The 16,372-nt window shown below is 33.3% G+C and overlaps 1 protein-coding gene across 1 annotated transcript in view; it reads left to right on the forward strand.

Moving 5' to 3' along the window:
• The window catches only part of LOC142236092 (uncharacterized), a 48,067-nt gene that overhangs the window by 12,433 nt on the left and 19,262 nt on the right, over nucleotides 1-16,372 (forward strand). The window contains exon 2 of the mRNA XM_075307342.1: nucleotides 8,324-8,511. Coding sequence (XP_075163457.1) covers nucleotides 8,418-8,511 — 94 coding nt within the window. The 5' untranslated portion in view covers nucleotides 8,324-8,417. The remainder of the gene's footprint in view (nucleotides 1-8,323; nucleotides 8,512-16,372) is intronic.

Raw genomic sequence — 16,372 nt, forward strand, 5'->3', positions numbered from 1 at the left:
TAAACCGATCACCAGATTTGGCCTCCGGAGCCTCTTGGAAGACCAAAATTCATCTGATTCAGTTGAAATTTGGTACGTGGTGTTAATATATGGCCTTAAACTCCCATGCAAGAATTGATCGAAATCGGTCCATAATTATATATAGCCCCCATATAAACCGATCCCCAGATTTGACCTCCAGAGCCCCTTGAAAGAGCAAAATTCTTCCCATTCGGTTGAAATTTGGTATGTGATGTTAGTATATGGTATCCAACAACCATGCAGGAATTGGTTCCTATCAGCCCATAATTATATATAGCTCCCATATAAACCGATCCCCAGATTTGACCTCCGGTGCCTTTTGGAGAAGCAAAATTCATCCGATCTGCTTGAAATTTGGTACGTGGTGATCGTATACGATATTTAACAACCATGCCAAAAGTGGTCCATATCAGTCCATAATCATATATAGCCCCATATAAACCGATCCCGAGATTTGGTTTTGGAGCCTCTTGGAAGAGTAAATTTCATCCGAATGAGTTGAAATTTGGTACATTGTGCTAGTATATGGTCGTTAACAACCATGCCCAACTAGGTCCATATCGGTCTATAGTTATATATATCCCTCAGATAAATCGATTTCCAATCACACAAAAATTGGTCCATATCAAGTTCATAATTGGATATAGCCCCCATATAAGCGACGCCCATATTTCAATTCTGGCTCTCTACGTACCGTGCAAAAAGTCCATATCGATTCGTAATTATATATATTGTAATTATATATATTCATGGTATATTGTAGACATAACTATACATAACTTTTTTGTCTAATATATACCACGTATGGACTAAATAACTCACAATTTAGAAAACGATGTTAAGAAGTTTTAAGATACCACAACCCAAGTATTTCGATTGTGGATGACAGTCTTTCGTAGAAGTTTCTACGCAATCCATGGTGGAGGGTACATAAGATTCGGCCTGGCCGAACTTACGGCCGTATGTACTTGTTTCAGATTGGATTTAGCCTTTTTTTCGACAAAATTTATATAATTTGTACCATTTTATGAATTCTGAAACTGTTTTTTACCAATTTGAAACAAAAAAGTTAAAATTACCCATTAAAAATATGAAAAAAGCATGTTATAAAAAATTGAATGAAAATAACTTCCTGTGTAGTTAAAATAAAGAACGTCATTGGGAGTACATCTTCAGGAAGTGCAAGAGCAAGTAGTTGTGCCTTTGGAAGAACTTCCAAATTTTTTGCTGGGATTTTGAAGTCTAACGAAAATACTTGTGACAATCATTGTAAACACTGTCCCTCTTATGCCATCATTTTGTAACTCTGCTCCTCATCGATGTTCCATATGCTCTGTTGTAAAGTGATTATTGTCTAAAGAACAGGGAAATCACAATGCAAAAAAGTTTACATGACATTACCGTGGTGTTGTTTACAATTTATCTAACGAACGAATCATAATAATTTTGCTGTTATTGCTACCGGCAGGCAGGCAAACACAAGAAGACCATAAGACATTAACATGGGTAACAAGTATATGCAGTGTAGAAATATGATCACTCTAAACTAGTTTTAAGAGCATAATATTATACATGGTTGCCGAAATCAGATACATAATTTTCGAGAAAATAACATGGTTGCGTAAAAACATATTCCATGTTCACCGCCCAAAAATAATATTTTGCTCTTCAAACCTATTTGGGGTAATCACATTCCTTCTCTGGGTGTATACATGGCCGAAATCTCATGCACCCTCTATCATGGATTGCGTACTTGGGTTGTGGTAATACTTGTCGACGGCAAGGCATCTTTAGTCCATATGGACATATGGACTAATTTACAAGACAATGTAAAGAAGTTCAATGATACCATGGAAGAGTCTATAAATAGTTATGAACCGATATGAACCAATTTTCGCGTGATTAGTAGAAAGCCTATACTGACATCAGCTAGGGTTGGTTAGTGTCAATCTTTTTTCCAGGTGTAATTTCTTTTCTTTGATTTCTGTCAAATCAAATCGGTTCATATGGGGGCTATATATAATTTTTGAAAGGTATGGACCAATTTTTGCATGGCTGTTAGAGGCCATATACACGGACGAAAAAGTTTGTTATTCATATGTTTGGGTGTAAAAATGACATGCTTGCAACTCAACATAATATTTTTAAGTGCAAGCATATAATATTCATAAACTAGTATAACATGTTTAGAGCTAGGGCTGTCACTCGAGATTTTTATACCCTTCACCACTACTGTGGTACAGGGTATAATAAGTTTGTGCATTTGTATGTAACGCCAAGAAGGAAAAGTCTGAGACCCATCGTTTAGTATACCGATCGTCTTAGAATTAAATTCTGAGTCGATTTAGCGATGTCCGTCTGTCTGTCTGTCTGTCTGTCCGTCTGTCTGCTGTTCATGTATTTTTGTGTGCAAAGTACAGCTCGCAGTTTTAGTCCGATTGTCCTAAAATTTGGTATAGGGTCGTGTTTCGGCTCAAAGACGATCCCTATTGATTTTGGAAAAAATCGGTTCAGATTTAGATATAGCTGCCATATATATTTTTCACCGATCTGGTCATAATTGGCGTGTATATCAACCGATCTTCCTCAAATTCCGTACATCCGAATATTTTATGAGTCTCGAAAAACCTGCAAAATATCCTGTTTCGGCTCAAAGACGATCCCTATTGATTTTGGAAAAAATCGGTTCAGATTTAGATATAGCTCCCATATATAGCTTTCGCCCGATTTACACTCATTTGCCCACAGAGGCCAATTTTTTGCTCCGATTTAGTTGAAAATTTGCACAGGGAGTAGAATTAACATTGTAGCTATGCGTGTCACATTTGGTTGAAATCGGTTCAGATTTAGATATAGCTCCCATATATAGCTTTCGCCCGATTTACACTCAAATGACCACAGAGGCCAATTTTTTGCTCCGATTTAGTTGAAATTTTGCACAGGGAGTATAATTAGCATTGTAGCTATGCGTGCCAAATTTGGTTGAAATCGGTTCAGATTTAGATATAGCTCCCATATATAGCTTTCTTCCGATTTACACTCATATGGCCACAGAGACCAATTTTTAACTCCGATTTAGTTGAAATTTTGCACAGGGAGTAGAATTAGCATTGTAGCTATACGTGCCAAATGTGGTTGAAATCGGTTCAGATTTAGATATATCTCCCATATATAGCTTTCGCCCGATTTACACTCAAATGACCACAGAGGCCAATTTTTTGCTCCGATTTAGTTGAAATTTTGCACAGGGAGTATAATTAGCATTGTAGCTATGCGTGCCAAATTTGGTTGAAATCGGTTCAGATTTAGATATAGCTCCCATATATAGCTTTCTCCCGATTTACACTCATATGGCCACAGAGACCAATTTTTAACTCCGATTTTGTTGAAATTTTGCACAGGGAGTAGAATTAGCATTGTAGCTATGCGTGCCAAATTTGGTTGAAATCGGTTCAGATTTATATATATATCTCCCATATATAGCTTTCGCCCGATTTACACTCATATGACCACAGAGGCCAATGTTTAACTCCGATTTAGTTGAAATTTTGCACAGAGAGTAGAATTAGCATTGTTGCAATGCGTGCCAAATTTGGTTGAAATCGGTTCAGATTTAGATAGAGCTCCCATATATATGTTTTTCTGATTTCGACAAAAATGGTCAAAATACCAACATTTTGCTTGTTAAATCGCCACTGCTTTGTCGAAAAGTTGTAAAAATGACTCTAAACTTCTAATACATATATATCGAGCGATAAATCTTAAATAATCTTTTGCGAAGTTTCCTTAAAATTGCTTCAGATTTAAACGTTTCCCATATTTTTATACCCTGCGCCACACTGTGGAACAGGGTATTATAAGTTACTAGCGTAACCCGGCCCGCTTCGCTGCGCATTCCGAAGCATATTTGTAGGAACAATTTGCGTTAACTTAGTCAACCATATCCTTCGTGCTGAGAACAAATTCGAAAATACGGAGGAAATTCATATGTAAAACGGTTCGTCTTAATAAATGTCTGGGAGAGGGTGTACCCTTTCCTCCAAATTTTTTAAATAATGTTCTGTATTCAAGTAGTTGGACAATCTTCTATATTTCTTGAGAATTTTAAGTGTGGTTTGTTTGAAAGGTATCCTTCTCCTCAAAATTAAGCACTATATTATAATAACATACAAAGAATTACTGTTTCCCATCCAATAAATCGGAAAAAGCAAAAGTAGTAAAAAAGTTTACCACATTAACCCTCTATGTTGGCTGCCAATTTCATGTAAATTTAAGTTCGTTACTAAAAAGAAGTCTGGCAGAAGCCTGTGCAAAAATCATAAAATTATGTACCGAGTTCCCATTTATGGACAACCTTCTACTTTCAATTTAAGAAAAAAAAACGGACAAAAGGGAACCCTCTCCCCACCTTCACTCCACACCGACCTGATATCGGAATTATAAGCCTAAAGGGGCGGCCCGTCTTCCGTCCAAATATCACAAAGTCAGGTATCAACTATTAATATCGTAACCTCTCCCCACTCCTCTGTAAATTTCAAGTAACTCGGTAAAGTTTAATTGTTTCTCTGTATGTACTTAAGAGAAGCCGATGTCTCCCTATGCCCCTTTGTTTTTATTAAAAAATCAGAAACCTGATATAAATTTCATAACCTCGCCCATTTTTTCCGTAAAATTTCAGTCGGGGGAATTTAGTTTTGTTTTCACTGTACTTTAAAAAAAAGTCGGGCAAAGGGGTTGATCCCAACCCACCCCCCCCCCCCCCCCTCCGAGCAAATATCGAAAAGTAATGTAGAGGATTTTTGTCTAGATGCCAACCCCAACATTCAATGAAAATTTCAAGCAAATCGCATAATTTTGTTCCAAGTTTCAAAAAGTAGGGCAAGGGGGAGGTCCCTCTCCCCGTCGACATATGAAATCATCAGGTATCCGATATTAATTAAATAACCTCACCGCATGTTCTCTGTAAATCTCAGATAATTTAGAAAATTTTAGTTTTTTCACTGTACTTTAAAAAATGTCGAACAAAGGGGAGGTCCCCCTCCGCCACCAAATATCGAAATATAAAGTAGCGGATCTTTGTCTAGATGCTAACCCCAATCTTCAATGAAAATTTCAAGCAAATCGGTCAACTTTGGTCCAATTTTCAAAAAGTCCGACGAAGGGGAGGTCCTCCTCCGCGACCAGGTGTCAAAAAATGAGGTACCCTATTTTCACCACATGAACGCCCCCTACGATCTCTGACAGTTTCAAGTAAATCGGTTCAGCCGTTTCGTAGCCAACTCGGACCATACAAACAAACAAAAAGCCGCTTAAGGGGAGGTACCCCCTCCCGATCAAATTTCGAAAAAAAAAATTGCGAATCTTTGTCTAGGGATCACCCCTTACTATCCCTGAAAACTTCGTGCAAATCGGTCAAGTTTGGTTTAATTTTCAAAAAGTCGGACAAAGAGGAGGTTCCTCTCCGCGACCATATGTCAAAAAATGAGGTACCCTATTTTCAGCACATGAGTACCCCCCACGATCTCTGAAAGTTTCAAGTAAATCGGTTCAGCCGTTTTCGCGCCAACCCGGAACATACAAATAAACAAACAAACAAACAAACAAATAAACAAACATAATTTGAATTTTATATATATAGATTTTTACTAACATTGTGTTCCACACTAGTGCATTAGCCGACTTAAATTTTGAGTCTATAGATTTTGTAGAAGTCTATCAAATTCTGTCCAGATCGAGTGATATTTAAATTTATGTATTTGGGACAAACCTTTTTATATAGCCCCCAACACATTTGACGGATGTGATATGGTATCGAAAATTTAGATCTACAAAGTGGTGCAGGGTATAATATAGTCGGCACCGCCCGACTTTAGACTTTCCTTACTTGTTTATTTTGAATCCCGTGATTTTTGTGGATACCGAAAAATAATTTCAATTTATTTAATTTGTGCCTTTTTATGATTGTTTATTAAAAAATTGAAGTCTTCATTCAGTGCAAACGGCCCTTAGATTTCATACCCGACAAATTGAGTTAATAAAAATTTATGGTACCTGGAGTAAGATACCTGGGTCGTGGTGAAATTCTGAGTCGATCTGAGCATGTCCGTCCGTCCGTCTGTTGAAATCACGCTATCTTCCGAACGTAACAAGCTATCGACTTGAAACTTGGCACAAGTAGTTGTTATTGATGTAGGTCGGATGGTATTGCAAATGGGCCATATCGGTCCATTTTTACGTATAGCCCTTATATAAACGGATCCCCAAATTTGGCTTGCGGGGACTCTAAAAGAAGCAAATTTCATCCGATCCGTCTGGAATTTGGTACATGGTGTCAGCATATGATCTCTAACAACCATACAAAAATTGGTCCAAATCGGTCCATAATTATATATAGCCCCCATATAAACCGATCCCCCGATTTGGCTTGCGGAGCCTCTAAGAGAAGAAAATTTTACCCGATCCGTCTGAAATTTGGTACATGGTGTAAGTATATGGTCCCCAACAACTGTGCAAAAATTGGTCTACATCGGTCCATAATTATATATAGCCCTCATATAAACCGATCCCCCGATTTGGCTTGCGGAGCCTCTAAGAGAAGAAAATTTTACCCGATCCGTCTGAAATTTGGTACATGGTGTAAGTATATGGTCCCCAACAACTGTGCAAAAATTGGTCCACATCGGTCCATAATTATATATAGCCCTCATATAAACCGATCCCCAGATTTGAGCCTTTGGAGCCTCGTGGATGAGCAAAATTCATCCAATTCGGTTGAAATGTGGTACGTGGTGATAGTATATGGTCTCTAACAAACTTGCAGGAAAATAATTATATGTAGCCCCCATATAAACCGATCCCCTGATTTGAACTCCGGAGCCCCTTGGAAGAGCAAAATTTCCGATCCGGTTGAAATTTGGTACATTGCGCTAGTATATGGCCGCTAATAACCATGCCAAAATTGGTCCATATCGGGCTATAGTTATATATAGCCGATCCCCAAAAATAATCCACCAAAATTTTATTTCTATAGTAAATTTTGTCCAAATTTTATTACTACAGAAAATGTTGTCCAAATTTTATTACTACAGAAAATTTTGTCAAAATTTTATTACTATACAATATTTTGTCAAGATTTTATTTTTATAGAAAATTTTGTCAAAATTTTATTTCTATAGAAAATTTTGTCAAAATTTTATTGCTATACAAAATTTTATCAAAATTTTATTTCTATAGAAAACTTTGTCAAACTGAATTATATAAGTATTTAATCGTTTTTTTTTTTAATATATATACCCCGTATGGACTAACTTACCATTAAGAAGACGGTGTTAAGAAGTTTTAAGATACCTTGCCATCGGCAAGTGTTACCGCAACCCAAGTAATTCGATTGTGGATGGCAGTCTTTAGTACAAGTTTCTATGCAATCCATAGTGGAGGGTATATAAGATTCGGCCTGGCCGAACTTACGACCGTATATACTTGTTTATATTTAAAAAGTATTCTTAAAAATTTGAATCCAAATTTCAATTTTTCTATGACCCTCTCTAAGAAATCAAAAATTATATGTTGTCTTTATTGTGGTTGATGTATTTGAGTTTTGCCGCAGGATTATTTACACTTTGGGATTTCTAAAGCCAAGAAAGAAGAAATCCTCAAATAAAAAACACACACACACACACACAACACAAACACATAAACAGATAACGCACTCACTACAACTTAAATGGTAAAATAATAAACTAGTATAGTGTACACAAGCTGTTATGTATGTAAATGTAGATACCCATGAGTGTGTGTGTGTGTGTGTTTTCGATGTTATCCTTAAACAATATTGTTTTGCCAACACTAGGAAAATAGACAACAAAAATTTACAAAAAATAAAGGAGGAGCGGAAAGCAAGCACACACAAAACGGAATATCTCTCTGATTTTTTTTCTCTGGGGTCCTGGGACACGCAGTATTGGTAATAAAAAAATTATAAATTCCCCATTCTAGACAAGTATAGCCCTGGAGACTTTGGCAAAAACTTTGAACACTTAAAGCAATGTTAATGGCCCCTTTTTATACCATTTTTTTGGTTGCATGGGGTCAAGTGTATGTGTTAAGAAGCGATATGGCTAAATGTGGAAAGGGATATACCCAGATGGGATGATGTGTGTGTGTGTGGTTTTAAATAAATACTGTAAAAAATAAACATTAATGTCTTCACTACATAGGAGAAAAAGCAAAGCATTTCTAGAATTTTATCTTGTACTTGCAAATCACGCCTTGTAACCTCTATATTCATTGTCATCTTCCGCAGGCCTTGAAATAGAAGCTATACACCCCCCACTGCCTACTTTTGGGACAGCCAAAAGTTGTAGCCAATAACAGCACGAGGATATATCTCAAGCATAATGTCACATTTTCAAAGACGACGACGGCAGTTTGGTGAACCTTGTGATTGTCTAAAGCCTCTTATAAGGGTATTTGGAGTAATGACTGCATGTGGTGAGTATAGAAATTGATTTGAATTAATACTTATTTATTCATTTTTCCCTTTCTCCTAAAGGGTGATACGGTCAAAATTTGGTCAAGGGAAAACGCGTGTAAATCGGTGAAATCGTTTATTTAAAAAATCAAATTAAATTTCTTTTTCAAGTTCGATTAGTATAAAATTCAGGAAAAATATTCAGTTAGGCTTTCGCTTTTCCAAATCCGAATTGCCGGGCCTCACGCTTGACACCTGCCATCAGATTTTGTACAGCCACCTTGTCCACCTTCTTCGCCGCAGAAAGCCAGTTTGCCTTGAACTGCTGCTCGTCTTTAGCAGTTTTTTTTTGGTCTTCTTTAGGTTCCGCTTGACAATAGCCCAGTATTTCTCAATTGGGCGGAGCTCTGGCGTGTTGGGAGGGTTCTTGTCCTTGGGAACCACCTGCACGTTGTTGGCGGAGTACCACTCCATGGCCTTTTTACCGTAATGGCAAGATGTCACATCCGGCCAAAACAGTACGGAACAACCGTGTTTCTTCAGGAAATCAGCAGGCGTTTATTCAAACACTCTTTCACGTAAATTTCTTGGTTGACAGTCCCGGAAGCTATGAAAATGCTGCTTTTCAAGCCACAGGTACAGATGGCTTGCCAAACCAGATATTTCTTTGCGAACTTTGACAGTTTTATGTGCTTGAAAATATCTGCTACCTTTCCCCTTCCTTTTGCCGTATAAAACTCCTGTCCCGGAAGCTGCTTGTAGTCGGCTTTGACGTAGGTTTCGTCGGCCATTACCACGCAGTCAAACTTCGTCAGCATCGTCGGGGATCGCGCTTTGGCCGTCGTATTTTGTTTATCATCGCGATTTGGAGTCACTACCATCTTGTAAGTCGATAGTCCGGCTCGTTTTTTGGCTCGATGCACGGTTGTACACCCAGCTTATTTGCGGCATCTCGGAGAGAGAGGTTAGGGTTTCGCTTGAAACTACCGGCAACTCTCTTTGTCGTCTCAGCGGCTTCCGGTTTTCGATTTCCCCCCGATGCAAACTTCCTGGCTATCGACAAACGTTCCCCAAATACTTTAATTACATTTGTAACGGTTGATTTGGCAACTTTTAGCGATTTTGCCAGCTTTGCGTGCGAGTAGCTCGGATTTTCGCGATGCGCGAGCAAAATTTTGATACGCTGCTCTTCTCGTTGGACGGTATTTTGACAACTGAAGAGTGAATTCCAAAATCAAAATAGGAGCAACATTCTACACACACACACACACCTTCAAAATGAGGGATGTTCAGATTTTTTAAATGCAAAATTGAAAGAAATACGTCAAGTTTATATTGACCAAATTTGACCGTATCACCCTTTACGTATTTAATCGGTCTTCTTTGATTTAATATATACCACGTATGGACTTGCTTACAATTTAGAAGACGGTGTTAGGAGATTTTAAGATCATTGCCATCGGCAAGCGTTACCGCAACTCAAGTAATTCGATTGTGGATGGCAATGTTTAGAAGAAGTTTCTACGCAATCCATGGTGGAGGGTACATAAGCTTCGGCCTGGCCGAACTTACGGCCACATATACGTGTTCCAAATTCATTTACATCAGAACTACCCTCATATTTACAATCATAGAGCTCAAAATTTTTCGTTGGTATTTGAAGCACCCTAAAGCCCATTTATCTTCTACGTTTTCATTTATCTTCCATTAAAATACAAGAAAAAAATGTTTACGCTAATTTTCCTATCGACCAATATAAATCATATTTATCTGTAGATAATGAGGGAATCAGTGATGGATGTTAATGACCTAATGACCATAGACATATCAGCTAATATATGTGCTTGTTATACTAATCCTTACTGACACATGGATTATGTTCATGGATTTATTATGTTAGAACTTTTGGTATGATAAACTTTGCAAAGCCTTGAATAAATTCGGATAAATTTCCCAATTAACGCAATTGTGAGTCAGGCCAAGGGAAGTAAAGACATAATTTGTCAGGGACTCACAATAACAAAAATTAAAAAATTGATTGCATAAATAGTTCCCTTCGAATAAATTGATAATTACGATGTTAAGAAAAGTTAAATTAAAGGATGTTTTTGTTTTGAACACAAAAACATGTCAACAAAATCCTTTGCCAAAATCTTTTCTTAAACCATGTAGCCAACCAAGCACAAACCCTCACCATAGAGAGTTTCCTCCAAATCACAGACAGTTCAATATCCTCATTCTTTCATTTTTATTGTCGTCGACTTGGAAGAATCGAAATGCAAAGCTGCAAAGCCACTCCCTGTTGAAGCTGTCTTTCGATAACTTCCTTGACAGAGGCATTGTTCATATTTTGTGGATGCTACTGCGTTATGCCAGCATTGTCTGACTTTTTGTCTCTGGAATGCGTTTTATTCACAGTAGTTTTTTGGTGGTTTATTACAATCTCAGATACCATTTACACTTTTGCACATCCAGGGAAGGGCAAAAACTATTCCAAGGATACGCAGAAAACAATAGAAGGAAGTAATGTAAATTTACTTACTTCACACTGTTTCCAGAGAATTTCATTTCTATAAAAAAATTTCTCCAAAATTTTATTTCTATAGAAAATGTTGCCACAATTTTATTTTATAGAGAAAATTTTATCAAAAATTTTATTTCTATATAAAATATTGTCAAAATTTTATTTCTATAAGAAAACTTTATTAAAAAATTTATTTCTATAGAAAATATTGTCAAAATTTTATATCTATAAAAAATTTTGTCAAAATTTTATTTCTATAGAAAATTTTATCAACAATTTTATTTCTATAGAAAATTTTGCCAAAATTTTATTTCTATAGAAAATTTTGTCAAAATTTTATTTCTATAGAACATTTTGTCAAAATTTTATTTCTATAGAAAATTTTGTCAAAATTTTATTTCTATAGAAAATTTTGTCAAAATTTTATTTCTTTAAAAAAATTATTTCTATAGAAAACATTGTCAAAATTTTATATCTATAGAAAATGTTGTCAAAATTGTATTTCTATAGCAAGTTTTATCAACAATTTTATTTCTATAGAAAATTTTTCCAAAATTTTATTTCTATAGAACATTTTGTCAAAATTTTATTTCTATAGAAAATTTTGTCAAAATTTTATTTCTATAGAAAATTTTGTCAAAATTTTATTTCTATAGAAAATTTTGTCAAAATTTTATTTCTATAGAAAATTTTGCCCAAATTTTATTTCTGTAGAAAATTTTGTCAAAATTTTATTTCTGTAGAAAATTTTGTCAAAATTTTATTTCTATAGAAAATTTTGTCAAAATTTTATTTCTATAGAAAATTTTGTCAAAATTTTATTTCTATAGAAAATTTTGTCAAAATTTTATTTCTATAGAAAATTTTGTCAAAATTTTATTTCTATAGAAAATTTTGTCAAAATTTTATTTCTATAGAAAATTTTATCAAAATTGTATTTCTATAGCAAGTTTTATCAACAATTTTATTTCTATAGAAAATTTTGCCAAAATTTTATTTCTATAGAAAATTTTGCCAACATTTTATTTCTATAGAAAATTTTGTCAAAATTTTATTTCTATAGAAAATTTTGTCAAAATTTTATTTCTATAGAAAATTTTGTCAAAATTTTATTTCTATAGAAAATTTTGTCAAAATTTTATTTCTATAGAAAATTTTGTCAAAATTTTATTTCTATAGAAAATTTTGTCAAAATTTTATTTCTATAGAAAATTTTGTCAAAATTTTATTTCTATAGAAAATTTTGTCAAAATTTTATTTCTATAGAAAATTTTGTCAAAATTTTATTTCTATAGAAAATTTTGTCAAAATTTTATTTCTATAGAAAATGTTGCCAAAATTTTATTTCTATAGAAAATTTTATCAAAAATTTTATTTCTATATAAAATATTGTCAAAATTTTATTTCTATAAGAAAACTTTATTAAAAAATTTATTTCTATAGAAAATTTTGTCAAAATTTTATTTCTATAGAAAATTTTATCAAAAATTTTACTTCTAAAGAAAATTTTGTCAAAATTTTATTTCTATAGGAAATTTTGTCAAAATTTTATTTCTATAGAAAATTTTGCCAACATTTTATTTCTATAGAAAATTTTGCCAAAATTTTATTTCTATAGAACATTTTGTCAAAATTTTATTTCTATAGAAAATTTTGTCAAAATTTTATTTCTATAGAAAATTGTGTCAAAATTTCATTTCTATAGAAAATTTTGTCAAAATTTTATTTCTATAGAAAATATTGCCAAAATTTTATTTCTATAGAAAATTTTGTCAAAATTTTATTTCTATAGAAAATATTGCCAAAATTTTATTTCTATTTCTATAGAAATAGAAATATAGAAAATTTAGCCAAAATTTTATTTCTATAGAAAATTTAGTCAAAATTTTATTTCTATTTCTATAGAAATAGAAATATAGAAAATTTTGCCAAAATTTTATTGCTATATAAAATATTGCCAGATTTGTATCTCTACATAAAACACTGTCTAATCTTTGTTTTTATAGGAAATTTTCCCAAATTTTAGTTCTTAAGAACTATTTTGAAAAATTTCATTTCAATAGAAAATTTTGCCAAAATTTTTTTGCTATAGAAAAGTTTGCAAAAATTTTATTTCTATAGAAAATTTTACCAAAAGAGGAAATTTTGCGAAAATTTTATTTCTATCGAAAAGTTTATAAAAATTTTATTTCTATAGAAAAATTTGCCAAATATTTATACCCTCCACCATGGAATGGGGGGTATATTAACTTTGTCATTCCGTTTGTAATACATCGAAATATTGCTCTAAGACCCCATAAAGTATATGTATTCTGGGCCGTGGTGAAATTCTGAGTCGATCTAAGCATGTCCGTCCATCCGTCTGTTTAAATCACGCTAACTTCCAAACGAAACAAGCTATCGACTTTAAACATGGCACAAGTAGTTGTTATTGATGTAGGTCGGATGGTATTGCAAATGGGCCATAGCGGTCCACTTTTATGTATAGTCCTTTTATAAACCGACGTTCAGATTAGGTTTGCGGAGCCTCTTGATGGAGCAAAATTCATCCAATCCGGTTGAAATTCGGTACATGGTGTTAGTAAATGGTCTCTAACAACTGTGCGAAAATTGGTCCACATCGGTCTATAATTATATATAGCCTCCATATAAACCGATTGGGCCTCCGGAGCCTCATGGATGAGCAAAATTCATCCGATTCAGTTGAAATTTTGTACGTGGTGTTAGTATATGGTCTCCAATAACCATGCAAAAATTTGTCCACATCGGTCCACAATTATATATAGCCCCCATATAAACCGATCCCGAGATTTGGCTTTCTGAGCCTCTAAGAGAAGCAAATTTCATCCGATCCGGCTGAAATTTGGTACATGGTGCTTGTATTTGGTCTCTAACAACCATGTAAAAATTGGTCCACATCGGTCCATAATTATATGTAGCCCCCATATAGAGCTCTTGGAGGAGCGAAATTCATCCGATCCGGTTGAAATTTGGTACGTGGTGAAATTTGGTATATTGCGCTAGTATATGGCCGCTAACAAACATGCCAAAATTGGTCCATATCAGTCTATAGTTATATATAGCCGATCCCCAAAAATAATCTACCACCAAAATGTTATTTTTATAGAAAATTTTGTCAAAATTTTATTTCTATAAATAATTTTGTCGCAATTTTATGTCTATAGAAAATGTTGTCAAAATTTTATTTCTATAGAAAAATTTACCAACATTTTATTTCTATAGAAAATTTTGCAAAAATTTTATTTCTATCGAAAATTTTGTCAATATTTTATTTCTGTAGAGAAGTTTGTCAAAATTTGATCCCTACCGAAAGTTTTGTTAAAATTTTATTTCCATAGAAAACTCTGCCAAATTTGTATTTCTATAAAATTTTTTTTGCTAAATTTGTATTTTTATAAAAAATTTTCCAAAATTTTATTTCTATAGAACATTTTGCCAAAATTTAATTTCTATAGATCATTTTACCAAATTTGTATTTCTATAAAAATTTTTCCAAAATAATTATTTCTATAGAACATTTTGCCAAAATTTTATTTCTATAGACAATTTTGCCAAAATTTTATTTCTATAGAAAAATTTGCCAAAATTTTATTTCTATAGAAAATTTACCAAAATTTTATTTCTATAGATAATTTTGTAAATTGTTTTCTATAGAAAATTTTGCCAAAATTTGTATATAGACATAACCTTTCGATATATCATATGTCAAGATTGAATTCTTTTCCACCAATTTAATCAAAATTTTGAATGCCTTGAGAATGACTTTAAGAGCAATATAGAATATTTTTATGGGAAATGGTGTAGTATGAATGCATTTGTTGTTGGTGGTGTTTGTAAATATGGCTTTCGAAAAAGCGTTTAGTTGACAATAAATTTTCAATAATATCTGGCGCCATTGTTATTGCAAAATATAACGATGTTTGTGCCATAGTTCACGTACTCATGTATGGGTATGTGACCATACCCTTAAATAGAAAGGAAAACACACAGAGAAAAAACAAAATTGTTTGTTTTTAATTTCTGGTAAAGTCAAAAGTAAGACAAAATTATCTTGGAATTCATGCAAGGTTGAAAAATTATGGTGAAATTGCAAAAATTCGTGAAATTCTTTCCATGTCCACTTTAAACATTTTCTCCGTGTACTGATATAACATATAGACATTTATTTTTTGTTTAATATTGCTGGCTTTACATCTTTTTTTTTGCCAACAATTGCTTCTATTGCTTGTCTTCCAATCATCTGGTAATCCGTTAGAAATAAAGAAATTTGATTGGATTTTCATTCTCTCATATCTTCTTGATCATATCTACTTGGCAAACATTAGCGACATAACATTTTCTAGCTGAAAATGAATGAAATCAAGAAGCACATGCCGAAAATATACTATTTAATTTACAGCAGTAAATTATGGGCCTATGTTGGTTCATATACCGTAGTGTATTATTTATTAATGAAGAATGGCAAAAGGGAAGAAGATATGACCAAGTTAAAACAAATTCAGATGTTCATGAGAACTTGTCTATCGGGTGGTCCTACTAAACTGCTTCAGGGCATGTCCTTTGGTATAAGTTCATCTCGTGTTCTAAAGTGTAAATTTACCCCTTCAATGACAAACCCATGTTAAAGCCACCGGTCCTCTCCATACGTTTTGAACAGAACTGGGACTGGTCCATACACATAAGGAACTAGCCCTGTACCGATCTTTTCCATCTCCCTTCCACTAAAACACTTCTCAATTATGCTTTTTGCTATATGCTTTTTGGCTCTTCTGGACATTTTCTATTGGTCTTTGGTTTCAGTGTCATTGACATATACCAATGATTCATGGCCAGTTATGACATTTTTAAGGTAAATTCTGAGCGATGTCCATCCGGTTTTGTTTTTGTTAAAATTTTTTGAACAATCCGACCTGCCGCACGTATAATGTCAAAAAATACGTTAAAATAGCTTAGCACGAATATTTTATTTCTATAGAAAATTTTGTCAAAATTGTATTTCTATAGAAATAAAATTTTGACAAAATTTTCCATAGAAATACAATGTTGAAAAAATTTTCTATAGAAATAAAATTTTGACCAAATTTTCTATAAAAATAAAATTTTGTCAAAATTTTGTATAGAAATAAAATTTTGACAAAATTTTGTATAGAAATAAAATTTTGACAAAAATGTTCATAGAAATAAAATTTAGACAAAATTTTCTATGGAAATAAAGTTTTGACAAAATTTTCTATAGAAATAAAATTTTGACAAAAATTTCCATAGAAATAAAATTTTTACTAAATTTTCTATAGAAATGAAATTTGACAAAAATGTTCATAGAAATAAAATTTTGA

This window comes from Haematobia irritans, chromosome 4 (assembly GCF_050003625.1).
Source record: "Haematobia irritans isolate KBUSLIRL chromosome 4, ASM5000362v1, whole genome shotgun sequence".
Lineage (NCBI taxonomy): Eukaryota > Metazoa > Arthropoda > Insecta > Diptera > Muscidae > Haematobia > Haematobia irritans.